The sequence below is a fragment of the Lynx canadensis genome, chromosome D4 (assembly GCF_007474595.2).
Source record: "Lynx canadensis isolate LIC74 chromosome D4, mLynCan4.pri.v2, whole genome shotgun sequence".
NCBI classification, from domain to species: domain Eukaryota; kingdom Metazoa; phylum Chordata; class Mammalia; order Carnivora; family Felidae; genus Lynx; species Lynx canadensis.
The window spans coordinates 4076442-4102110 of record NC_044315.2 but is presented as its reverse complement, the minus strand read 5'-3'; the positions used below and the strand labels follow the sequence as shown (position 1 = coordinate 4102110).

At 47.6% G+C, this 25669-nt stretch overlaps 1 protein-coding gene and 1 long non-coding RNA gene across 8 annotated transcripts in view; both read left to right on the top strand.

Annotated features, from left to right (window-relative positions):
• Window positions 1–25669, top strand: part of AUH (AU RNA binding methylglutaconyl-CoA hydratase) — a 358169-nt gene that overhangs the window by 154975 nt on the left and 177525 nt on the right. For 4 of the 7 annotated variants that reach the window (XM_032595623.1, XM_032595622.1, XM_032595621.1 and 1 more), the window contains 2 exons: window positions 1065–1112; window positions 9075–9215. In XM_032595623.1, the coding sequence (XP_032451514.1) occupies window positions 1065–1112; window positions 9075–9215 (189 nt within the window). Of the gene's footprint in view, window positions 1–1064; window positions 1113–5788; window positions 6396–9074; window positions 9216–10171; window positions 10410–25669 lie in introns of those variants that run through there. The other 3 variants (XM_030294252.1, XM_030294251.1, XM_030294248.1) reach the window with 2 other exon arrangements.
• Window positions 19052–25267, top strand: LOC116738426. Its single transcript, XR_004344353.1, has 2 exons — window positions 19052–23436; window positions 25030–25267. It is a non-coding gene; the product is annotated as an uncharacterized LOC116738426 (long non-coding RNA).

Genomic DNA, 25669 nt, shown 5'->3' with positions numbered 1-25669 from the left:
TTAATGTTGTAAATCCAGCTATTTCAATGCTACCGTTACTGTAAGCTACCGAGGGTATTTTTAGCTATATTACTGATTTTGTTCTGCCTTAGCTGTTGCCGATCCAGTATCTTCATCACAGAATTAGGGAATTTCACTCATGTCCTGCAGCTTGTGACATGCTGGCTGTTTTTGCCATTCAGCGAAGAGACAGATTTATTGGCTAGTGGCTCATACGAGACCAAAAGAAAAGGGTATCCTGTGTATTCTCAACACCAGTGAGGCATGACGAGAAAGCATTCTAGGAACAACTCCCAAGCTCAGAGCGGAGCCTGGCTCTCTCTACCTATAATTTCTCAACGTGCTTTGTGCAAGGACCCCTCATTAACAAGGCAAGACTTTGGGGCGTCCTGGGGTTACCCTGGGGAGGCGGCTTCCCGGGAGTGGAGGCCCCAGGCCAGGAGAGAAGCAGGCAGGGCAAGGAAGCAATGCAGGTGCCTGTTTACAGCAGGCGTTCGTTGCAACAGATGTTTGGGCTAAATTACGGAATTGTGAAGAAAGAAAGATACTTCTTCCTTGCAGACTCAGAGACCACCATGTCTCTCTGGGCTTCGTAGCCATAAAAAAGAGATTGAATTTGTTAGCAATAAACACAACCTAAAAAATTTCCCGAGTGTTTGGTTTTTAAGACTTCTTGCATAATCATAACAATACTAATAGCAGATGCCTTCTCGTGCCGGGCCGGGCCAGGGTGCTATATAAAGCCTTCCCCTAGATTAGCTTATTTAATTCTCCCAGTACCCCCACCTGGTAGATGCTGTGATTAGGCTCTTGTTCAGATGCGCCTGAGGCACAGAGAGCTTATCACCTAACTTACCCAAGGCTACCCAGCTCCTACACGGTAGAGTCAGAATTTGAACCCAGGCAGCCTGGTTCCAGAATTCTTATGCTGGTCATAGTTTTGATTTGTTGTCTTACATCAATTCTGTTCTTTTGGAAAAGCGTTACTAGTTTGAATTTATATGGAGTGTTCCAGATTTTAAAAAATAATTCCTGCTGAAATTATATTATGTTTTTATTCTCAGGTTGATTTAGTAACAGGATTAGCCATAGAAGAAGCTTGTTATGCTCAGGTATGTAATACAGCCACTAATTCAGTGAGGACACCTCTTACAAATTCTCTGTACCTTCTGCATGAGTCAGATGAATTGTCTCTCTGAACAAGATTACACTCCTGCCCCTTTCAAAACCATAAAAATGGGTTGAAATTAGCTGTGTTTGCTGTTTGACTATTACCAGCTCTTATCCCTGACTCCATTCCATTTACTAATGTCTCTTGTTTACGTAATTTTAAAAACTCTTAATTAAGTTAGTATCACTCATACTGTAGATGTCTCTCTGGCTCACGTTGTATTTTGTGGAGATGGATTTGAACCCTCACTCTCGTGTAGACAGGTGGGAGGCAGGCGGTGGAGCGAACATGGGCCTGCTGGGGAACATCAGTGTGTGAGATGCATTGTTTCTGAGCCTTCCTTCCTGCCCACTGACAGTGCCCTGATTCACTGTATGCAGTTTTCTGTTCCATACACAAATTAGTAGGGCTTTGTATAGAGGAACAAATCTTCCTTTCCTCTCCTTTCCTCTCCTTTCCTCTCCTTTCCTCCCCTCCCCTCCCCTCCCCTCCCTAAAAGATGTAGCTTTGTGTAGGGCATCTGAAGTAGCAAAAGAATTTTGTTGTACCTTTAATGAGAATTGGAAATTGCTTCACCTCCCATTTAATCATGGCAGTGTCATAAATTAGGAGGGACAGATAGAGTGTTCCTCTATGCCTGGTCTCTGTATAAATTACCACCTGTTGATGCACATGGTGGTGCTGGTGATGAGCGTGCCATGAATGAAGTAAATTGCACACTTGCAAATAGCCTTAGCATCCGGAGAAAACTTTTTTAAGTATATTTGGCCACAAATCACACCTTACAAAATGTAAGGGAACAGTAATCCTAAACATTCCGTCAAATCACAGTGGAATTAAACTAGAAATCATAACAAGAGGATAGCTGGGAAATCACATCTATTAATGGTGGGATTAATCTTTTTAATGCACGCTAGACAACATACTTCTAAATAACACGTGTCAAAGTCTCAAGAGGAATTAAAAAATATTTTGAATTAAATCAAAATGAAAATACAGTACCAGACTTTGTGGGAATTTATCAAAAATACTGCTTACACCAGCATTTTAGCATCGAATGCACGTATTAGAGAAGAAAGATCTAAAATTAATAATAACTTTGCACTTCAGGAAAGTAGAAAAAGGAGAGCAAATAGAATTCAAAGTAAGTAGAAGAAAAGGAATAACAAGCTTTAGAACAGATATCAATGAAACTGAAAATAGAAAAACAGAAGGAAAAAACCCAACAAAACAAAAAAATTGGTAATTGTAAAGATCTATAAAATTGATAAACTTCTAGGCAGGCCAACCAAGGAAGAGAGAAGATAAAAATTACCCATATCAGAAATACAAGAAGGGCCATCCGAAGGGCCATCCCTAGTGATCCCATGGACATTGAGAGAATAATAAAGGAATACTGTGAAAAACTCTGTGCCCACAGTTTGATGACCTAGATGAGACGGACCACTTCCTTCGAAGACACGACATACGAAAACTCACACGAGGAGAAATTGATAATCTGAATAGCCCTATGCTTGTTAAAGAAATTAAATCAGTAATTAATAAACTTCCAAAATAGGAAGCACCAGACCCAGTTTCTCGAGTGAATTCTACCAAACATTTGAGGTAGAAATTATATGAGTTTTTAACGATCTTTCCCAGAAGATAGAAGAAGAAACAACCCTTCCTAATTCATTCTGAGGCCAGTATTACCCTGATAATCAGAGCCCAACATTATAAGAAAGGAAAACCACAGACCTTTATCTCTCATGAATGTAGATGTAAAAATTCTCAACAAAATATTAGCAAATCGAATCCAGCAATGTATAAAAGCAATTGTATCCCACAACCAAATGAGATTTTTTTTTTCTAGATGTGCAAGCCAGGTTTAACACTGAAATCACTGTAATCCATTATATCAAAGCCTAAACAGGAAATCACATGATCGTATCAACAGATCGGTGGGGGGGGGGAAGCATGTGACAAAATCCAGCACCCATTTGTAGTGAAAACTCAGCAAACTGTGATTAGACAGGAGCTTTCTCACTTGATAAGAACTTCTACAAAAGAACCTACAGCTAACATCATACTGAATGAGCAAGAATAGGGCAAGGGCATCCCTCTCACGTGTCCTTTTCAACATCTGCTAGAAATCATGGCTAATGTAGGAAGATGAGAAAAGGAAATAAATATATACAGATTGGGAAGGAAGAAACAAAACTTCACAGAAGACATGATTGTCCATGTGGGACATCCCAAAGAATTAACAACAACAAGAACAAAACAGTCATAAGCAGTTAGACCAGCGTTGCATGATAGAAGGTTAATAAGCAAAAGTCAGTTGCTTACCTATATACCAGCAACGAAGAATTAGAATTTGAAATTAAAAGCATAACATCATTTACCTTAGCACAAAAAAAAATGCAAAATACTTAAGTGTAAATTTAAAACAAAGCACAAGGTTTATAGAAGGAAAACTACAAAACTGGTGAAAGAAATCAAGATCTAAGTAAATAGATATCCCATGTTCATGGATAGTAAGACTCATTACGAAGAAATCACTTCTTCCCAACTTTATTTATAGATTCAGTGCAATCCCGATAAAAATAAGCAAGTCTGTATTGACAAACCAGTTCTAAAGCTTTTATGAAAAGTTCAAAGACTTAGATGAGCCAACCCAGTATTGAAGAAGAACAAAGTTGGAGGACTGACACTACCTGACTCCAAGACTTACTGTAAAGCTACAATAATCAAGACAGTTTGGAGTTGGCAAAAGAACAGGTAAATGGATCAGTGGAACAGAATAAGGAGTCCAGAGTGTATTCATATAAAATAGTTATATAAGTGGACTCCTAGAAAGTAAAATGATCTTTGGGGCGCCTGGGTGGCTCAGTTAAGCGTCCAACTTCGGCTCGGGTCATGATCTCACAGTTCATAGATTTGAGCCTCACATCAGGCTCTGTGCTAACAGCTCACAGCCTGCTTCAGAAACTCTGTCCCCCACCCCTCTCTCTGCCCCTCCTGTACTTGTTCTCTATCTCAAAAATAAATAAAATAAAATGATCTTTGACAAAAGAGCAAAGGCAATTCAGTGGGGGAGAAGATAGTCTTGAAAACAAACAGTACTGAAGCAGATGGACATTGAGCTACAAAAAGATGAACCTGGACACCGACGTCACAACCTTCACAAAAATTAACTCAGAGTGGGCCATAGACCCAATGTCTTCAAGATCACCTAGAAAATGTAGGTGTATTTGGGTTTGGCGATCACTTTTTTAAGATACAACACCAAAAGTATAATATCTATGAAAGAAAAAATTAATGTTTGATTTTATTAAAATTACCAACTTCCACTCTGCAAAAGACACTGTGAAGAGAGCAGGAAGAGATCCTCACGGCTGCCTGATAAAGGACTTGTGTCCAATACATACAAGGAACTTTTAACACTCAACAATATGAAAATAACCCATTAAAAAGTGGGGGAAAGATCTGAACAGACACCTCACCAAAGTAGATACACGGATAGCAGATAAGCATAGAACATGCTCCACATTGTGCGTCATTAAGAAATGCAAATACCGGAGCACCTGGGGGGCTCGGTTGGTTAGGCCTCTGACTTGGGCTGAGGTCACGAGCTCGCAGTTTGTGGGGTCGAGCCCCGCATCGGGCTCTGTGCTGACAGCTCAGAGCCTGGAACCTGCTTTGGATTCTGTGTCTCCCTCTCTCTCCGCCCCTCCGCCGCTCACACTCTGTCTCTCCCTCAAAAATAAATAAACTGTAAAAGAAAAAAGAAATGCAAGTACAAAATACCAGTTTGCCCATCTCTTAAGAGCTAAGCGGAATCTTCCCACATGACCCAGCAATCATACGACTGTGTATTTACCCGAGTGAGTTGAACCTTACATCTGCACAAAAGTCTGCACACTGTTTTAGCAGCTTTATTCAGAATTTCCAAACTTGGAAGCAGCCACGGTGAATGGATAAACTAAGGTGCACCCATACACCGGTGTCTTATTCAGCGATAAAGGGAAATGATCTGTCCTGCCACCAAAAGACACGAAAGAGCCTCAGCCGCATACTGCTCGGTGAAGGACTTCCGTCGAAAAAGGTCACATAGGACAGGATTCCAGGTCTGTGACCTTCTGGAGAAGGCAGCGAAGGGCAGGGATGAGTGTGCTTAGGGCAGGCCAGCTGTTCTGTATGACGCTGTAGTGGTGGGTATGTGACTGTGCTTTGTGAAAATCCAGCCCAGAAGCAGCACAGCGGCCCGTGGAAACTGGACTGTAGGCAATGATACTGGATCAGTACTGGTTCCTCAGTTGTGACAAATAGACCCCGGGGGCTTGAAGGAAGTGTATGGGAGGCTGACCTTTCTGCTCAATGTTTTGTAAACCTAAAACTATGTAAAAGATAAAGCCTGTTGGTTTTTTTTATGTACATTTGAAATGAGGGTGGGGGGCATATTTGGAATTAGAATGGTCAATTTGGTAACAGAATTCTTCAAATGATCAGTAGGATTCAAATTTTAGATTATTTTCTGTTTTTTGTTTTGTTGTTTTGTTTTTTTTACATAAAGCTTGTTCAGCGTTTACAGTTTTTATTTTTTCGTTTAGGTAACATGATGTTTTGTCTCTCTAGACTATTTCAACAAAAGACAGGCTTGAAGGTCTTCTTGCTTTTAAAGAGAAAAGGTCCCCTCGCTATAAAGGAGAATAGAAGAAACAAACCTTTCAAATGCCAGTGTAAGACGTGTACTTCTGGAAGTATCTTTCAGATCCACATTTGCCTCAGCACCTGGAATCCCACTGACCAAAGTGAAGAACGCGCCCTCCGTCTAGTGAATTAGGCATCTGGAGCGGACCCATCTGTGTACTTTGTTCAAACGTGTCTCGTGTCATATTCATTCAGGTTTATAAAGCTAGTAGTCTGCGCTGTCAGAAACCGATTCAAAGTTAGGTACACAGTTTTAAATATTTCCTGCATACGAGGCTTTCTGTTCTTAATTTTTTAATGTGAATAATTTCTATATTGCACACTCTAGGAAATAATATTGATTGTATGTCTACTGTGCTGCAATACGAAATAAAATTATTTCTATATACCAAAAAATGTGAAGTCATACCAAATAAAGTTTCTAAGGGAATGTGTATACACGCACACATACATGCATCTCTGACTGGAAGAGGAATTGATAGGTTCTCTGAGTGAAAATTACCAAATATAAATAAAATCGGTGAAAAGAAAACTTGGGAATTTCTCTCTTACCCCATTCTGTCTGAATTGAATAAATCATCGCGTGTTGGCTTTTAGAAGAAACCAGCTTTCCACGCCCATTCTGTGAGGTGACCTCTTGAGTCTTAGAATGCAGTGCGGATGGTGGGAAGGTAACCCGGTCAGAGACGGGGGCCCAAGGCCTCGTGAGGTGCACTGGAGGCTTGGCGGTGGCGCGCTTGGACGACCGCCCCGCAGGCGGCCCCAACCACCAGTCTGACTGGGGGACAGAGCCGTGCCGCCGGGGCCGGGCTGTCCTAACGGGCCGCAGGCCGTGGAGTGTGAGTGTTTCCCGCCCCCGGCTCTTGCGCATCTGGTTTCAGTGAGGAAGGAGGTGAACACGGCCACCCCGTCTCCCGCTTCTAACCGCTGGCCAGGCAAAGTGAGTAGATTCGGAGGGGCTCGGGGGCACGTCTGAGCGGACAGCCTCGCGGGGGGAGGGGGCAGGTACCACGTGTGCAGGGCACAGTGAGCTGTAGAATTCAGTGTGTGGTGCAGGGGGATGGTTCCAGCTCCCTAAACAGATTCCGGCCGGCTTTCTTTTGTACGTTATCAAACCAGGCTGCCTTCCCCGAGCCTGTGTCCGGGCCCGAGGCTGGCAGCACCGGGAAGGCCCTGCTTTCCCGGGACAGGCACCGCATGATGAGCGGACCATGGTGGTGCCCCACCGTCCTCCCCGATCCCACACCCGTGCTCTGTTGCTGTCGAGTGCGGTTGGCCATGTGGGTGACCGCCTGTCCTGTGCATTCCCACGCTCAGCACCGATGCTTCCTTGATCTTGGGAAGCGCATCGACTTTGAAAGTTATTATTATTTTTCATTTTGCGAAACTGAACTCTCCTCCATTTGAAAAGCCTTGAGATAGGCAAGCGTGGACTTGCCGCGTGCCAGAGCCTACCCGGCCAGGCTTTGGCCGTCCCCACTCTCCGTGTCCTGGTGCCGAAGGACAGCACGATGTTCTCTGTCACCTGTGCGGCTGGCCCTGCACGTTTGGGGGCAGCGCTCAGCCGGTTGGCCTCATGTGATGGGGGCTTAGTAAATTCCACGTTCGGCCCTGGCGATTGTATCCGGTGAGGTGCACGCTTTGTTTTCTGATAAACTTGCGCCGCTCACTTCATGCAGGATAATTTGCAAGTGAAGTACTGTTCCTTATTTTCTTAAGATTTCAGGACCGTGTTGTTCCGCCCGTGACACGTTCAAATGCCAGTTCATTTTCGCGGAGCGGGAAATAATTACGTGAATGGCGAAAATATCAAGCGTGTGCCAAATGACTGATCTCTCCCCACGGATGCGTGGTCTACTGCTGATTGAGTACCATTTAATTTCCTGCAAGTTCGGATGAAGTCACCAGAGCGGATCTGAAAGCAAAGAGCTCCTCCCCTTGTGACTGCAGAGATCACAGACTCATGTATCAGAGCGAGGGGAAAGTGCCCACTTGTCTGCGAAGTTCGCCTTTCCTGTGGTCTTTCTTTCAGCAGAGCTAGGGTGGTCCTGACGCTGTGCCCGAGTCCGGTGGCTTCTCGAGGGGGCTGCCCCCCACGGGGCGGGCTGCTGCCCACGTTGTCCTCCGGCACGCAGAGCGTTTGCGCGGCCTTACTCAGAACCACGGCAAGCTGACACACGCTGGCGACGTGGTGGCGATCCCCAATGTCCTGATGAAGATGAAGAAGACCTGGGGGGAGGGTGGTTAACTGAGCACAGTCCCCGTTCAGGGGAAAAGCATCTCACATCATCTCAGAGCAGGAGACACACTGGTTTTCAAGGACGCTTGTGCTGGTTAATCTATAACCTTTCTGGGAAAGAAGAGGCCTCGCGAGTCACAGAAGCTGGGAGACCAGGAGAGTTGCAATAATGGCCCAAAGGAAACGCAGATTGTCTTGACTCATTTCTGGGAGTTAACGGATCATTTCAAATTCATTAAAAACTAGACGGTTTTCCTTAGTCCTTTTTCCCCCCTCCTCTTCTGGCCGTCAAAATGGCTTGTCACAGAGTGTCACTTTTCTGGCCACTTTTCTTAGAGCTTTGTAGGTAGGTGGACGCAAGTAGCTGGGTGTTGCTCGCAGACGCCATGCTCCACGGGAAGTGCTTGTGTCTCGTGCGGGCTTGTTGGTGGTGGGCCGTTGACCCTTTGTGTCCCTGGACCATGGCCCTCTCTTGTGATGGGTCCTACAGTCGCTCTGATCCGGGGTCTGAAACTCCTGGCAGGCAGACGCTTTCTCGTATTTAATTGTGCCATTGTATTTCTTCGTCCACCCACCAAGTTAACTATTAAGGTATGTGTAGGTCAGCGTTATTGGGCTTTATCAAAATGGCAATGTGATCAATTTCTTATATCACAGAATAACTGTACATTTGTCCCCAAAGAAAAACTATAGCATTTAAAAGTTCCTTGGTAATGTTTTGGTAAAATGGGAACCATTTTTCCGCATTGACGACACAGGCTGTATACAGACTGTGCTTGGAGGTGTTTCGGGTGTTAGGGATTGAACCCTCTGCTCAAAATACCTGTGGGTCCCAGGCCCTGAAAACCTACCATCCGTTTGGACTTTTGGAGTCCTTGGCTTTGGGAGACCCCCCCCCCCCCCCCCGCCACAGATCCTTAGAGGGCAGGCTCCCCACCCTCAAGCACGTGGTTTGGGGCATCTATTTTTCAGGTGCATTCTCCAGGCAGTGAGAGAGCAGGGTGCACGGCAGGGGGAATTGAGGTTGCCAAGGACAGCCCAAGACGCGGAGCTCGAGCTGTTGGGGCCAGACCCCATCGTCCTGTTCCTGCAGCGCGAGGCCAAGAAGACAAGGTAGGAGGAGGCCATCCTCAGTGAGCTGACTGTCCCCTGTGGGGCAGCAGAGTGAGCTCAGCCACCAGCTTGTCTGTCCCGTTTTCAAGTGTGTGTTGCCTGTTTTGGTTGGAGGGAACACGGACAAGATCACTGCAGATGGGAACACGGACAAGATGAGGGAATTTGGGCTGGTCATTAGGGTTAATGACCACCGCGTGTGAGGCCCCAAAGCTCTGCGGCTGTTCCGTGCTGGGTTTACTCTCCACAGCCCCCCAGAGGGAGAGTTCCGGGTGACTCCCGGGGGGCAGAACCTGGAGCACAGAGCGAGTGCAGGAGGGCAGTGGGGTCGGGAGCTCTCCCCCAACCCCCACCGCCGGGTCCCATAGCTACGTGTTTGCAGCCAGCGCCCAGAGACCCTTGGGAACGGGTTTGTCCCTTGGCGGGCCGAGAAAGCGGAGGGCTGGATCAGTGGCAGGCGCCGTGCCCAGAGCCCCGAAGTCTCATCACTGCGCTCTGGCGGGACATGGGGCCGGCCACGGTGGCTGGGAGCGGGGCATTGCCTCCCTCAGCCGGCGACCGGAGTGTGAGTTTGGGGACTCGTGGTTTGTGGTGATACTCACCAAAAAAGGAAGCCCGTGTGGCTCGAGAGCCCCCCGTACTCTTCGGGCAACGTGGCGAGCACCTCGCTCTGCTCTGCACTCTCACTCACCCAGAGCCCCGCGTTCAGTTCGAGCGTCACGGGTTTGCTCTGCATTTCTAGAGAGCACCCAGGAGCCCTTTGAGCAGGTTTCTTAGAAGGTCAGTGAGGAGACCCACCTCAGGCAAAGCATCTCGTCATCTGAGCCTGCTGGTTCGTTTGTAGAGGGCTGTTACGTGGCGCTCGTGACCGGTTGTGCACGCAGATCGGACGTGTCTGCCTGGGAGCGGGAGAGCCGTCTTCCGCGGCTGTGCTGACACCTTGTTTCACGTTTCAGAAGAGCCGTGCTGGGACAAGGCAGGGGGCTCGGGGACGATTCAGAAACGTGGCGTTCACCCTGGGAAAGGGGAGTCCGGGACAGCTGGGAGATGCTTAGTGTGAATCCGGCCCCGGTGACACTTCTCCTGGCGGCCCCGCGCCGTCCACACGGGGCTGAGGACCGCGGTCAGCAGGGGAAGCCGCTTGGGCTCTTCCGGGCCCAGGAGTTGCCCCGACCCCTGCGGCTGGAGCAGAAGCCGAAGGCGAGCAGTCCCGGCCGTAAGAGCACGAGGCGGGGCAGAGGACAGCTCGCCTAACGTGGCCGTGCTGTGTCCCCGGCGTCACCCGGATCGCGCCCCTTCTGCTGACGCAGGCTGAGGGCGTGGGAGGTACACGGCTGCCCGGTGCCGCTCGCTGCCGTGTTCGCGGTACCAGTGTTGAGGGCGGGGGGGCGGGGGGGGGGGGGTTCTCATGCCCGATCGGCCCTCCCCAGGCTGCCTGGCTGCACCCCGCCATCACAGAGGAGAGGCTGGGAGGGGTGTGGCCAGACCAGGAACAGAGCAGGCTCCCCGCGGGGGCCGCCGCCCGCACCTCGCGGCCGACACGCAGCCCTGACGCGCAGCCCGGGAGACCACCGTGTGACACGTTCATCGCGTGCGGCGAACCCGCGGCGCCGAGTGGGATCAAAGGCCGCCGAGGGGAGTCGCGAAATCACCGCGGCATCCGCCGAGGCTCGGGGCCAGACTCCCGTCGCCGTGATGTTCACAGGCAAAGGGTTCAGAGGAATTTGAAGGCGGGTGAGTGCACTTTCCTGACCTTTTCAAAAATACTCAGGCCACTTTCACTTCCAGCCTCGGAGCCCAGGTGAGTGAAACCTTTGTGCAATTTACAGAAAGTGAAGCGAGGGTCGGCGAGCCGGAGAAGCTCAGACTCCTCACGGCCTCTCCTGCGCTGAGTCACATTTCTTCTGAGCTGTCTGTTAACACTTGCCTGAAACGCACTTTCTCTGAAGCTCAGAACTTGCTCACAGGCGGCCCTCATCTGAGTGCTTTAAAAATACAAGAAACGTGTGACGCGCCATTCAAGACAGGAAATGACAGACCACATGCGGCCTGGTGCAAAGACGCTCCGGTTATGGTGAGATGATATTGGTGGGAGTTGTCAGGGGCTCCCCCGTTGGATGCTTACGGAACACCAGCCGAGGTCTGCACACAACGTGAAAAGGCACTTTCCCTGCGTCCGGTCTTTGTGGGGAGTATGCGTGGCATGGGACTGTCAGTCCACCCTGTTAAACAGGAACAGTTTGGGGGCGGTCAGTTAAGTGTCCGACTCTTGATCCCTGCTCAGGTCATGATCTCACAGTTCTTGAGTTCGAGCCCCACGCCGGGTGCAGTGTGAAGGCTGCTTAGGATTTGGTGTCTCCCGATCTCTCTCTTTCAACATAAATAAATAAACTTAAAAAAAAAAAAAAAAAAAAAAAGAAAAAAAAGACAAACGGTTTTATCCAGGACCATCCACTGTGCTGGTACTTCTGAGGTCAGGTAGAGTGGGTGACTTCTCACGCGCTGTGTGCATATATTTTACAGATTTTTAAAAATTGTTATTCAACATTTTATCTGTTTTTGAGAGACAGAGATAGAGTGTGAGCTGGGGAGGGGCAGAGAGAGAGAGGGAGACACAGAATCTGAAGCAGGCTCCAGGCTCCCAGCTGTCAGCACAGAGCCCAGCGTGGGGCTCGAGCCCATGAACCGTGAGACCATGACCTGAGCCAAAGTCGGATGCTTACCCCGAGCCAGGCGCCCCATGCTATGTGCATATTTAAAAATGATTGCAGGTAGAGGGGCGCCTGGATGGCTCAGTCAGTTAAGAGTCTGACTCTTGGTTTCAGCTCAGGTCATGATCTCACAGTTAGTGGGTTCGAGCCCCGCTTCAGGCTCTATGCTGACGTTGCAGACCCTGCTTGGGATTCTCTCTTTCCTTCTCTCTCTGCTCCTCCCGTACACACTATCTCCCTCTCTCACTCTCAAAATAAATAAACTTAAAAAAAAAAACACAAATATTTGCATGTAGAGATAGGAAAATTTGTGTTGAATTTCTTGTAAAATTCAACAGAACTGACATTTTTAATTGTATCCAGTCTTCCCCAAGGATAAGCTAGTCTTGGAAAGTGAATGTGAGGAGGAAAGTCATGGTCAAGGGAACCAGGAAGAAGAACAGAGTCCTGGCCTGAGACAGACAGGTCCTACCTCTCTCGCCCCATGACCTCCAGCAGATACAGAATAAAGGTCACATCTGTAAGAAAAAAGACCTCCTCTAGTCTATTTGTCACCCCTGAGAGCAGAGTTCTCCAAAGCTGTTGTCACCTGGGGAAGTTACGTGTCGATGCCTTTGGGGCTCTATTTCATAACTTTTGAATTGGTTCTGGGATTGGAGCCCTGACATCAGAGTTGAGGGACAAGACACCTTTGTGGGTTTTGTGGGGATTCTGTTTTATTTTTTTTTTTTTAACGTATAATTTACATACCAAAGGAGTCGCCCTTTAAGCTGCACGGTTCAGCCGTCTTCATTTCTTCACAGAGTTGTACAACCATGACCACTGTTTAATGCCAGAACATTTTCATCAGCCCCCAAAGCAGCCCTGTACTCATTAGTGGTCTGTCCCTTGCCACCAACTTCTGGCAACCACTCAGCTGCTTTCTGTCTCCGGATTCGCCTGCTTAAGACATTTTACCTAAACAGGTTTATACAATATGTAGCCTGTGACGTCTGACGCTTTTTTTCACTCGGCGTCATGTTTTCAAGGTTCATCCATGGTGTGGTACGCATTGCCCCTTCGTCCTTTTTGTGGCTGAAGATACTCCATTGTGTGGACATGCTACAGTTTTGTTTATCCACTCATCGGTTGATGAACTTTTAGGTGGCTTCCACTCTTTGGCTATTATGAACGCTACTCTTGTGAACATGCATGTACAGTATTTGTGGGGGTTTATTTTACCATTTCTCTTGGGTGTTCACCCAGGAGCCGAAGTAGTGCTGGGTCACACAACAACCTTATGTTTAACTTTTCAAGGAACTGCTAAACTGGTTTCCAAAATCATGCACCATTTTACCGTCCCATTGGCAATACGTAAACGTTCCCATTTCTCAACATCCTCAGCAGCACTTGTCATTGCCTTTTTTTTTTTTTTAATCTTAAAAAATTTTACGTGTGAGGTGGAGAGAGAGCGAGCCAGGGAGAGGGGCCGAGGGAGAGAGAGAATCTTAAGCAGGCTCCACACTCAGCGTGGAGCTTGACACGGGGCTCGATCCCACGGCCCTGGGATCATGACCTGAGCCGGAATGAAGAGTCAGTTGCTCAACAGGCTGAGCCACCCAGGTGCCCCCATGTCAATGACTAATGGTGTTCAAGATCTTTGCGTGTGGTTGTTGGCTATTTGTATATCTTTTGGAGAAATGTCTATTCAGACCTTCTGTCTGGTTTTAATTAGGTTCCCATTTTTTTATTGCGTTGTAACTGTCCTTTATATATTCTGGATACAAGTCATTCCAGATACAAATTATCTTATTGGATATATGATTTATAAATCTTTTCTCCTGTGGGCTGTCTTTTCACTTTTTTGATGGTGTCCCTTGAAGCACTAATGTTTTAAATTTTGATGAAGCCAAGTTTATCTGTTTTTTCCCTTGTGCATTGTGCTTTTGGTGTCCTAAGAAACTATTCCCCAACCCAAGGTGATAAAGATGTGTTTTTGTCTAAGCATTTTATAGTTTTTAGTTTTTACATTTAGGTTTTTGATCCATTTTGGTTAATTTGTATATATGGTGTGAGGTGGGGTCCAACTTCCTCCTTTTGCTTGTGGAAATCCAGTTGTCCCAGGATTGTTTGTTGAAAAAACTATTCTTTCTTCTCTTGTATTAGCTTGGTAAAAGATTTATTTCGAAACTCTTAATTCTACTCCATTGTCTCTCCTTATTGTGATTTGATCATGCAGTTGTTATTTTTTATTCTATTGATACAGTTATTACATTAATTGATTTTTCTTTTTTAAATTTTTTAATGTTTGTTTATTTTTGAGAGAGAGAGAGAGAGAGAGAGAGAGAGAGAGGGAAAACTCAAGTGGGGGAGGGGCAGAGAGAGAGGGAGACACAGAATGTGCAGCAGGCTCCAGGCTCTGAGTTGTCAGCACAGAGGTCAACTCGGGGCTTGAACCCAGGAGCCGTGAGATCATGACCTGAGCCAAAGTTGGATGCTCAACCAACTGAGCCACCCAAGTGCCCCCACATGAATTGATTTTTAGATATTAGGCCAACCTTGCGCTTGTAAGATAAATTGCTTGGTCATGGTGTATATTCTTTTTTGCTGGATGTGGCTTACTAATATTATGTTCAGGATTTATGGGTTTAGGTTTAGGAGGAATATTATTGTGTAGTTTTCTTTCTTGTGAGGTCTTTCTTCAGTTTCGGTATCAGGGTAACACCGGTGTCTCAGAACAATTTCGGAAGTCTTTTCTTTTTTAACAAAAGTGTTTGTGTAGGATTGATGTTAATTCTACTCTAATGGTTCGGTGAAATTTATCCGTGAAACCGTCTGGACCTAGGCTTTCCTGTGTTGGAAATGCTTTGATTGTGAATTTACCCTCATGTTTTACCTCAGTACAGACCTTCTTTTTCTTCTTGAGTCAGTTTCAATATTCTCTTTCTTTTTAGGAATTTTAAATTTCATGTAGGTTATGTCATTTCACATACAATTTTTCACCATCCTTATTTCTATAAGATCAGTAGCAGTTTTCCCCCCCTTTCATTTCTGATTTTAGTATTTCAGGCTCCTTCCTTTTTGTCATTGTTCATCCCGCTCGATTTACCTGTTCCGTTGCTTTTCAACGAATCAGCTTTTCATTTTGTTGTGTTTTTTTCTCTATTATTTTTCTGTCCTCTTTTTCCTTTATTTTTAGTCTAATCTTTATTATTTCCTTCCTTCTACTTACTTCAGCTGTAGTTTCCTCTTGTTTTTCTAATTTCTCAAGGTAGAATGTTACGTTATTTGATTTGAGGTCTTTTTCATGTCAGCACATATCATGTACATGTCTCTCCGAGCACGCTTTACTTGCATCCCGTAAGTTTTGATATGTTTGTGGAAAAGAGTTAATTAAGATGACAGGTCTGAATTACTATTCTTGGGAAAGACTGGTTGCAAGATGGGCCCCTGGCCTACATTTGGAAACTTACATTTGGGGGAATTCCCACCATTTCCAGAACTGGTAAGAGTTATGCCTACACTGTACAGACAATATGGCTTATGCTTTCCTTTTCGGAATATGGGATTTGGATTTTCGCCAAGCAGAGTATGCCTGCACGTCTAGCCCCAGCAGAAGCCCTGGGCCCTGAGTCTCTAATGAGATATTGGTGACACTTCACACATCTGATTGTACTTTGTTGCTGGAGGAATTTAACTCCACTGTTAACACTGTTAACTCCCAGTGTTACTCCACTGGGAGAGGACCCTTGGAAGCTTGCGGCTGGTCTCCCCGACAGCCACCCCTCCACCTTTTCCTTTGCTGCTTTGCTCGGTATCCTTTTGGTCGTAGTCTATTTATTGAGTGCCATGAGTCCTCTAGTGAATTACCAGACCTGAAGGTGGTCTGGGGACCCTGACATGTGTGGTTTTGTGCTCATTCATCTGAAAGTATTTTTTAATTTCTCTTGTGAGGTTTTTGCCTTGCTGGTCTTTTAGGATTGTGTTCCTTAATTTCGACATGCTTGCGAACATCCCAGATGTCCCTGTATTATTGGGACAAATTTAATTTCAATTCTGTTGTGCTGGCAAATATAGTTCAATCTCATCATTGTCTAATTTCAGTCCTTGGCATATGTTAATGAGGCTTTTTTTTTTATGGCCTCAAATATGATCTATCCTGGAGAAGGTCCCATGTGCATATGACAGGAATGTGCGTTCCGCTGCTGCTGAACAGAGCGTTCTACTAGGTCAGGTTCATTTGTAGTCTCGTTTCATTCTTTTATTTCCTGTTGGTCTTCCACTTCTACCTGGCATTTAAAGTGAGGTATTGAAGTCTGCAACTACTGTTGTTGAATTGTCTATTTCTCCCTTCAATGCTGTCAGGTTTTCCTTCATGTATTTTAGGACTCTGTTGTTGTTAAGCATATGTATTGATGATGATGATGATGATGATGATGATGACGACGTCTTCTTGTTTAATTAATCCTTTTATCATTATAAAATATGCTTCTCCATCTATAGTAGGTTTTTATCTTGAAGTCTGTCTTGTCTGACATTAGGATAGCCACTCCAGTTCTCTTGGTTGCTTTTCTGTGCTATATTTTTTCTATCCTTTTGCTTCCAACCTATGTAGGTCTTTGAATCTAAAGTGTATTTCTTGTGGACAGCATAAAGTTGGGTGATATTTTTTTAATTCATTCTGTCCATTCTGCCTCTTGACTAGAGTGTTTGGCCATTTATTTACATTCAATGTAGTTATTGATCAGGTGAGATATACATCTGCCACTTGCTCCCGTGTAGCATTGTACCCTTCCCCTACTGCTATGCCATTATTGTCCTGTAAATTAAATCTGTATGCATTCTAAGTCCATGAGAACAGCTTGATAACTATTGTTTTATGCAGCTTTTAATTCTGATTGGAGGAAAAAAAGTTAAAAATGAAAAATATATTTATAATTTTTTATATGTGTTGCTACCTTTACTGGTACACTTAGTTCCCCCCCCCCCCCGCCCCCAGTGGTTTGAATCACTCTCTAGTGTCCTTTCATTTCAACCCAAAGGACCCCCTTTATGGAAGTTATTGTAAGGAAGTTCTGCTAGTGACAATTTCTCTGTTTTTGTTTGCCTTGAAATGTCTTAATTTTTTCTTCATTTTTGAAGGAAAGCTTTATTAGGTATCTGCTTCTTGGTTGGCAGTCTTTGTATTTCAGCACTGTGAATATGTCTTCCCGCTGCCCTCTGGTCTGTGTGGCTTCTGGTGAGAAATTGGCCATTAATCTTTTGAGGGGCCCTTTGTGAATGACAAGTCACTTCTCTCATGCTGCTTTCACGATTCTTTGGGTGGCTTGTGGCAATTTATTATAATGTGCCTTGGTGTGGATCTCTTGGGGTTCATCCTGCTTGGATTTCCTTGAGCTTTTTGGATGTGTAGATTCATGTCTTTTTTTCAAATTTGGAAAGTCTTTGACCACTAGCTCTTTAAGTATTCTTTCTACTGCTATCTCTCCTTTCCCTCTGGAATGCCCATTATGCATATGATAGTACACTTGGTGGGGTCCCACGGGCCTCTGAGGCTCTGTTCACTTTCCTTTGAACTTCTTTCTCGCTGTTCTTTAGATTTGATAATTGCTATTGATATGTCTTCAAATTCACGGATTCCTCTGCCATGTCATAGCTGTTCCTGAGACTACTAGTGAGTTTTTGGTTTTAGTTAATAGAATTTCAACTTTAGAATTGGTCTTTGGTTCTTTTTTTTACAATTTTTCTTTACTTATATTCCTTGTTTTGTGAGACATTCTTCTCATACTTTCCTTTAGTTCTTTGAAGATAATTAAAATAACTTTTAAAACCATTTCTGGTAAGTTCAATGTCTCGGGGTTTTTTTAGGAATAATTTCTATTGGTTGCTTCTTTTCTTTGTATGGATCACACTTTCTCGTTTCTTTACATGTCTTAACAATATTTTGTTGCATAGGTATTTAAAATAATATAATATGGCAAAAAATAAATAAAATAATATGGCAACCCTAGAAATCAGGTCCTTGCTTCTCCTGTCCCAGGTTTGTGGTTGCTGTTTATTATTGTTGCTGTTTGTTTATGCCTTAACTTGTCTGAAATAAGTCTGTATTCTTTATTGTTTGTGATCCCTGAAGTCTCTGTTTAATTTAGCGATCAGCTAAATGACCGGACTGAGACTCCTCTAAATGCCTTGAAGCAGTGAATCTCCAGGTCTTGGGAGGGGGCACTGTGTGCATGCTGGGGCTTGCCTCCGATGCTTTGTTGGGCAATTGGCAACCTTGCCTCAGCCTTCACTTCCTTGCAGAGCCTCGGGGTCAGCCAGAGATGAGAATTAGAAAGCCTTCTCAGGTCTTTGCTGAGCGTGTCCACAGCCCTGCACGTGCATACTGCCTTCTAGACTCCTAGGAACGTGTCAGGGGTTTTTACAGCCCACTATAGGCATCTCATCCCCCAGCTTCTTTTTTGTACCAGCTGCTGTCACCGCCTCAGGTGACTTTGGTGCTAAATTGTTGCCACCGATCGTTTCCCACAAATACCCCGTAGAAAGCTGTTCACAGGAGGGGTTTCTGAGTCAGGTCGGATAAAGACAAAGCCCGTGAGTCAGGGTTTTCCTTAGTAATTGGGCCTCCAGGATGCTGCCGGACAGGCCAGAAAATGACAGAGTCCCAAGAAGAGAGCTTTGGGGGAGGCTACAGACACAGTGGGGGTTGGGGCAATGGCTACCCTGAGTTTCAGATGGTTGGGTTTTAAGGAGTTTGGAAAAGTGGGTGTATGGCAGTTTAAACCTCCACAGAGCTTGATGTTCTTCCTGAGACTCAGCCATTTTTCCTGAAGAAATGCTCATCAGATGGTTGCAAGCTTTTGGTTAATTTCCAAGGGTTTTGTAAAAAAAACTTGATCTTGAAAATGACTGCTTATACAGAGAAGCAGGTTCTGGAGGTTCTCACTGCACTTTTCCTACTACATGACCCACCCAGCCCGCTGACTTTTTTTTTTTTTTTTTTTTAATTTTTTTTTTTTAACGTTTGTTTTTGAGAGAGAGAGAGAGAGCACGAGTAGGGGAGGGGTAGAGAGAGAGGAAGATACAGAATCCGAAGCAGGCTCCAGGCTCTGAGCCGTCAGCACAGAGCCTGACGTGGGGTTCGAACCCACGAACCGCGAGATCACGACCTGAGCCAAAGTTGAACGCTTAACTGACTGAAACACCCAGGCGCCCCCCCAGCCAGGTGATTTCAATGCAACCGTGTGTATCGCGGATGTTGTTATCGATAAATAACATCTGCCTTCTGGTACATCAAAACTGATGTTTATTGAATGATAATATATTAACCATTAATACTAATACTATGATGTTAATTATCCACGCTATTATGCTGTTTATTGTTGTTATTACAGCCCTCAATATTTAATATACCTTACTTCCCAAATGTAAAGTTTATTTACAGTCAAAGAAGTATGGGGTTTACTGCTGTGTTGTCTTTTGAATGTGTGCTCTGAGCACAGGCCCAGGACATTTGCCGTTCTGGCGGCCGCTGCCCCTGCCTGGTCATGACATTGGCTCGGTCTGTGGAGCATTCGTGTGCACTCAGCCACCGGTGGCAAAGCGAACGGCCATAAATCAAAGCAAATCAATGCACAAATGCAGAATTCAAGTGGTAAAAATCAAGAGTTAGTTATTGAAATCCTGGCAGGTACGTGTTTTGTGTTTCAGGAGGAGTATAAACTTTCCTTCCATCTGTGAAGTTCATGTTCCACTGTTGGGCATTAACACTATGATGACAGAGCAGTTTATTAATTCAAAATTGTCAGATATGGGCCAGGATTTCAAGTACAGTAAGAGTTTGCTAGTGGGATGGAATCCAAGAGAGAGTCCTTTTGGGTTTTTTTTTTTTTTTTTTTTTTTTTGGTAATTTTTTTTTGGGAAAGAGTCCTTTTCTAAAATGCAAAAAAAAAGAAAATAATAAAGAGGAAACTTGACAATTTATTGTTCCTAATATATGTCAGGGAACCAGATACACTCTGGTCGGCTGTGCTAGGGTGTAAAATGGACCCTTGGTGAAGTTCCAGAAGAACTGTTTGGTTAAGGTGCCGTTGAAAACAGCAGGTTGGCACGGGGGTCCAGAGCTCCTTGGACACGGTGGCCGTTGTCGTTGCCGGGGCTTAATTACGGTTCTGCTCCCCTCGAGTCTGCGTGGATGTCACAGATGCAGTTCACACTACACGGGCTCTTTATTCGTGTAATAGTGAGAGCATATTTATTTGTCTTGAGTATTTCACAAGTGTCCTCTTTGGATAATACCGGCAAGATTAAGTAAGAGTTTCTCGCTAACACTGTTGCTCAAGAACATCAAACACGATGGGCTGAGAGTGGATGGATGACGCGTACGTCTTTGGCTCCTGGCGTCTTTGATTTCTTTTTTTTTTGCTTCCCTTTTCTTACGTATAAAATAATCTTATTGTGGGGCCATGGCTATTGTTTCTAACACAAATGCCAGGAACCACTTAGCAAAATATTTTATTTCAACTTTAATGGGTAGTTTTGGTAACGATCAAGAGTGACGCGTTCAAGTCAGCCACAACACGGAGCCACAAACCAAGGACTTCAAAGAGAGTTCTTTTTAGAACTCTGAAGGAACTGCAATTTCTATTTCTACTTCTCCACATTATCCAACTTAATTATTGGCAATAAGTGGCTGTTGGCAGGAAGCACACATCACGTGGCTCCAGTTCTGCTTTGGAAAAGGTCAGCAAGAGGCAGAAACGCTGGGCTCCGATCCCCGGACACGTGCTCCAGAGCCCATTATGCAATGTTGCCCTCACTGATTAATGGCCGCTTGCACAAGAAGTTTCTCATTACCCCAGATGCAAGCATCCTGGGAATGATTAACTTTGTGACATAACTCTCCACACACAACTACGAAAGATTCACACAGAGCTTCAAAATAATGTGCTTCAGAAATAACCCAATGTGTTTCGGCTTCTTAATGTGTGCATGATTAACAACTGCTTTACGGCCACTGAGTGAAACGGAGAAACCTAGTGGGGAGGTTTTTGTTCTGTTTTGTCTTGTTTGTTTGTTTGGAGGAGTAGGAGTTTCCTGAGACTGGTTCACGTACGAGCCGTCCTATTTTAACTTTACCTTCACGTATTCTAATTTGCTGTGGAAAGCGCAGGTCTGTTTTACAGAGCTCCGTCCTATGAACTAAATATTGGCGGTACAGTTGCTTTTATTCAACACTTTTTGGGCCAGAGGGACAGAACGCTCATACGCCCACGCACGATGGAGAGTTAGTGTGACGGTTGGTACTGATTTCCTAGGGCCAAAAAGATAAAGTTTAATTCTGCATCTTGTTAAGTATTTTCAAATCTTACCCAGTAGAGTGCAGTCTGAAATGCTTGGCGTAATGGGACTTTTGTTGTAAGTGGCAGGAAATCAACCAGAGTGGCTTAGGTGAAGGGGAGCTTTGTGACTCTCAGCATGGAAGCCAGGCGAGACAGGGGAGTGGCGTCCTTGGATGCCGCTGGAGCCAGGGTCTCCGGGCTGCAGGGACACACTCCGTTTCTTGTCACACATTGTCTGGCTTGTAGCTTCGTCCCCTGGACCTGGTCTCATAGACTGGCTTCCCTGATGGCAGCTCCCCACTGCCTGGCTCACCACCAGGGAGGAAGGGGAACTCTCTTCACTCAGCACCGACTCAGAATCCCCCAGGAGAGGCCTCTGCTGGGTGAAGTAGACCACATGGCCTCCCTGTGGCTGTGGGAGTAGGCACTGTGATTGGAGGGTGACTTTTCCAACAGAAGGGAGGGCTGCCGTTCTGGCCGGAAAATTCATAGCAGCCATGATGGCCAACCTTGACCCAACCAGCCATCCTTACCCCCATGGGCCCCCGAGTCGTGCGAGGCATCCCTCCCTGCGTGTCCACAAACGCAAATGTTTGCCCTGAGCCCAGCTCTAAGCGCACGCCCCCGGGGCTCATCTACCGGCTCGGGGCCAGGCGTCGCTCTGCACGACCAGGTAGACGGTGGCCTCCATGCTGTTCAGCCATCCCAGCACATCGTGCCAGGGAGGGAGGGAACCTTTTGGAAACGGGGATGAAGCACAATGAGCTCTCTGGTCCCCAAATCCCCCGTGTCAGAGGAAGGGACGTGACAGGGCCAGTGGATGTCAGACGTGCACGGTTGACCTACTTTCCCGTAGCCAATCTCGGCACCCAGGCTCCCGCTGATCAGGTTTCCCCTGAAGGATCACTGGAGAGACCTTTGTGGGGATCTTTCCGCCTCACTGGTTCGCTTTTGTTGCTGCCCTTGTAGAGGGTCCTGGAACTTGTCGTGGGCTGAGGATCCCCTTGCAGCCGCATCTGGCTGGCTAGTGCAGGGGTGTCAGTCCGTCGTCCGACATCCAAGGACACGATCCTTCTCAAATTCCTAGTTGTGACTCTGGACTGGGAGGGACTAAAGGGCTTCGCCGCTTAGCAGCGTGCTTTGCCATTGGGCCGTCTTTAGACCTCGGCTTAGGGGCACCGGCCTTCGTGCAGCGGGACCTAGAGGGCTTGGGGAGGTTCCTGCTGTGCCCCAGCGTGCGGCCGTGTCCGCAAGGGCCTACGCTAGCCGAGGAGTACCGATGCGGCCCGCCTGGGGGGGCGGGGTCAGCCGGTGCAGGGGCCTGGTCAGGGTGAGACTCCAGGCCCGTGTTGCATCTTTTTATGTGGCAACTGACACAAACCCGGCCTAAAGTGAGCCAGACCGCCGGAGGGAATCCGCCGACCGGCCGGCGCCAGGACCAACCAGACCCGCTGTCCCGTCTTCCACCAGCTCTGCCTCTCAGGACGTGCTCCCTGGCAGTGCCCAGCTTGCGTCTTCCGGAGCCTTCCCATCACGGAGCGGGGCGTCTTCCCTCCGCTCCGCCCGGCGGTACTTGGGGAAGGACTTGGGCCCCGTGGCCGGGGCTGAGGACTCCAGGCTTGGAGTGGAGAGACCGGGTGGGAGGCATCCATTGCATGCACGGACGGCCACGTGGAGTGGCCCCGCGCAGGTCTCTGCGCCCTTGTCTCTAGGTTACTCGTGCATTTGCCTGCTCCCCTTTGGACCTGCACTCGGGCTGGAACTCCCGGGAAACCACTCGGTGTTGGCGGGCCCCCTCGAATCCGCGTTGCCACCGACTGAACCAGCGCGCGGGCCGCAGGCTTTTCCCAAATTTGTAAGAGTTGTGTTGAGCGGTGCTGGTTCCCCTCGCGCCACCACCCGAGCCACGTTTGTGATTTATCCTTTTGTTTTCTCAGAGGGTAAGAAACGTCCGGTTCTTCTCACGTAGGGCCACTCAGAGGACGTGCGTGTGCGCCAAGAGGCACCGTTTTCTCTCATCCGCGGAGCAAGCAGTTCTCCAGTTTCCTCCTGCCCAATGGGCAGGGGACACCAGGCGGCTTTTCCTAAATACCACATCTTGTTCCCTAAAGAACACTTGCAGAGAGGGTGACGCTTGGGCCTCTTTTTTCTGAACAGTATACACGACGCGGCGCCTCCGTTGGAAGTGAGGTGAGATCACTTAGCCTCCAGCGCTGCCGGGTGGCCCCGTGAGCGGCAGAACGAGAAAGGGGCAGAGTCGGGAGGGGGGGCCACCACACACGCCTTCCCACGCCCTCGGGTCTGGCTGGCCCCGAAGCACACCTTACGATGGCCTGTCTCCACGGTGCTTTGCGTTGTTTTCTGCACAGCGGTTGCAGGCGGGGGTGCAGTTCAGGCTACCGCCGTGCCCCGATGGCCCTTCTCTGGCTCCGGCCGCGGGGTGGCCATTAGCTTCGTTGCTGAGGGTCCAGCCTTCGGAGTCCAGGCTCTTTGGGGAGGTCCCCGTCACCCCTCGCCTCCCACACTCCGGCCTCACCGAAGGCCAGTGGTGTGGGCGAACGCTGACCGTGGAGCTGTCCTGCAGCCCGGCCAGAGCCGCAGGAAGCAGGTCCCCGGGCGGGCGATGCTGCCTGGTCCCTGCGGGCGGGCAGCCCTGGGAAGGGCCGTGACCCAGGGCGGACCCGCTTCCTGGAACCGGGCCTGATAAGGGGTGGCGCGTTGGCTCCGGGTTTCAGGTGAACTCCCCGTGAGTTACCAACCGCTCTATCCTAGCTTTGCTTAGGGGTTTTTTAGTACCGGTTTCCCCAAGAAGGACTCTGTGTTCGGGGACGGGAGAGAGAGAGAGAGAGAGAGAGAGAGAGAGAGAGAGAGAGAGAGAGAGAGAGAGAGAGAGAGCAAGAGCGCATGTGTGTATGTGTGAGCAGCATGATTTCCTTTTGGTAATTATTTTGGAAAACGTTCAGAGAGGCCCCAAATAGTGACCAGCAGCGGGGGGGCTTGCTGTGCCCTGGGTGGGTCACACAGTCTCCACAGCGGACAGCGCCCTCGGGCCGGGTACGTGGGCTATTCTGCAGAGACAGCCACGGCCAGCGCGTGCTGGCCACGGTCCCGGAATCCTGCCAGGTCCTTCCCGAGGCCGCGGGACTCCCTGGGACAGGCCTATTACCTCCTTGTAGCGCATTAAATGCCTGTCACTGACCACCTAAATCTTCCTTGCAGAGTTCTTTGGACCCGTAGGAGAGGAGTGGTGTTCAGATCTAGGTTATTCGAGAGGGTGGAATGAGCTAAGTTTAGTGGAGGCTAAAAAAAGAGCACGAGGGCGGGTCAGGCCCGTGGGCTTAGGGGCTGCCTGCCCAGCCCCTGGGCCTCCCCGGGCACCGCATGCGAATGCTGGTTCCAGAAGGTGCTCGTAGCCCATTACTCATATGTCAGGTCCCCTGTCACGATGTATGTCATGCACCGACTGCATTTCCATAGAAGAGAGTGAGTCACCAGCCGGTGGGGCCTCTCTGTGAGCTTCTGGAAGGAACGGGCTGCAGAGGGAGGGAGTGCTTGTCACAAACCGGAAGGCAGGGGAAGGGGCCTTTTATAGCATTCTGCGGTGGCTTTTTTTCCATAGGTTAATTTTTATCTTAACGACCAAGATAAGGTTGGATGGCCTTTTTATGAGAAATCTATTTAAATACGAGGGATTATTTGAGCTCCATTTTTAAAAGCCAAGGGCATTTTTTCATGGTGCTCAGTGTATAAATAAAACGTATTCATAGCTGTTTGAACTTACAGCGCTCGCTGCCTGTGACGTCGTTGGAGTGCCCCCTCCACACGCCGTGGACACAAAATGCCCCTTTGTTCTCGTCCGTGGGGACAGCCGCGAGCGGCCAGGCGCGCCCACCCCGGACCCCGTGAGCTGGGGCTCGCCGCTCAGAACAGATGGCGATTCTCAAACCGAATGCTATTCCGATGCACGCTCACTGAGGACAAAGATCTAAAAATAGACTTGAATGGGCATAACCTGCAAAAATAAGTTGTCAGCTTCTTTTTACTCCTGCTGGGTTGAAAACAAAGCTGTCAGCAGTTTCTGCGAGTTGAGGAATCCGTGTGCTTTCTTATTTTAGAGAAAGCTTTTTCGGTACGACTGTAATTGAGTCTCCTTAAATCCCTCAGTGTCAACAAACTCCCATCTGCTGTTCTAGAGCCTCTAAGTGAGCGATGAGACACTCGCCGCCTGGGGGCCGTCAGGCCCAAGGGCGGGGGGGGGGGGGGGACTGTAGGACGGACTCATGGGGCCAGGTGCACAGGGCAGGGGTCCGTCCTGTGAACACACTAGGCTCCCAGGCCGGGCTGGGGAGGGCCGGCTGGGGGGGGGCCGCCCGCACTCTCACACCTATTGTGATGCGGGCTGGGCTTTGGGGAGCCTCCTTCC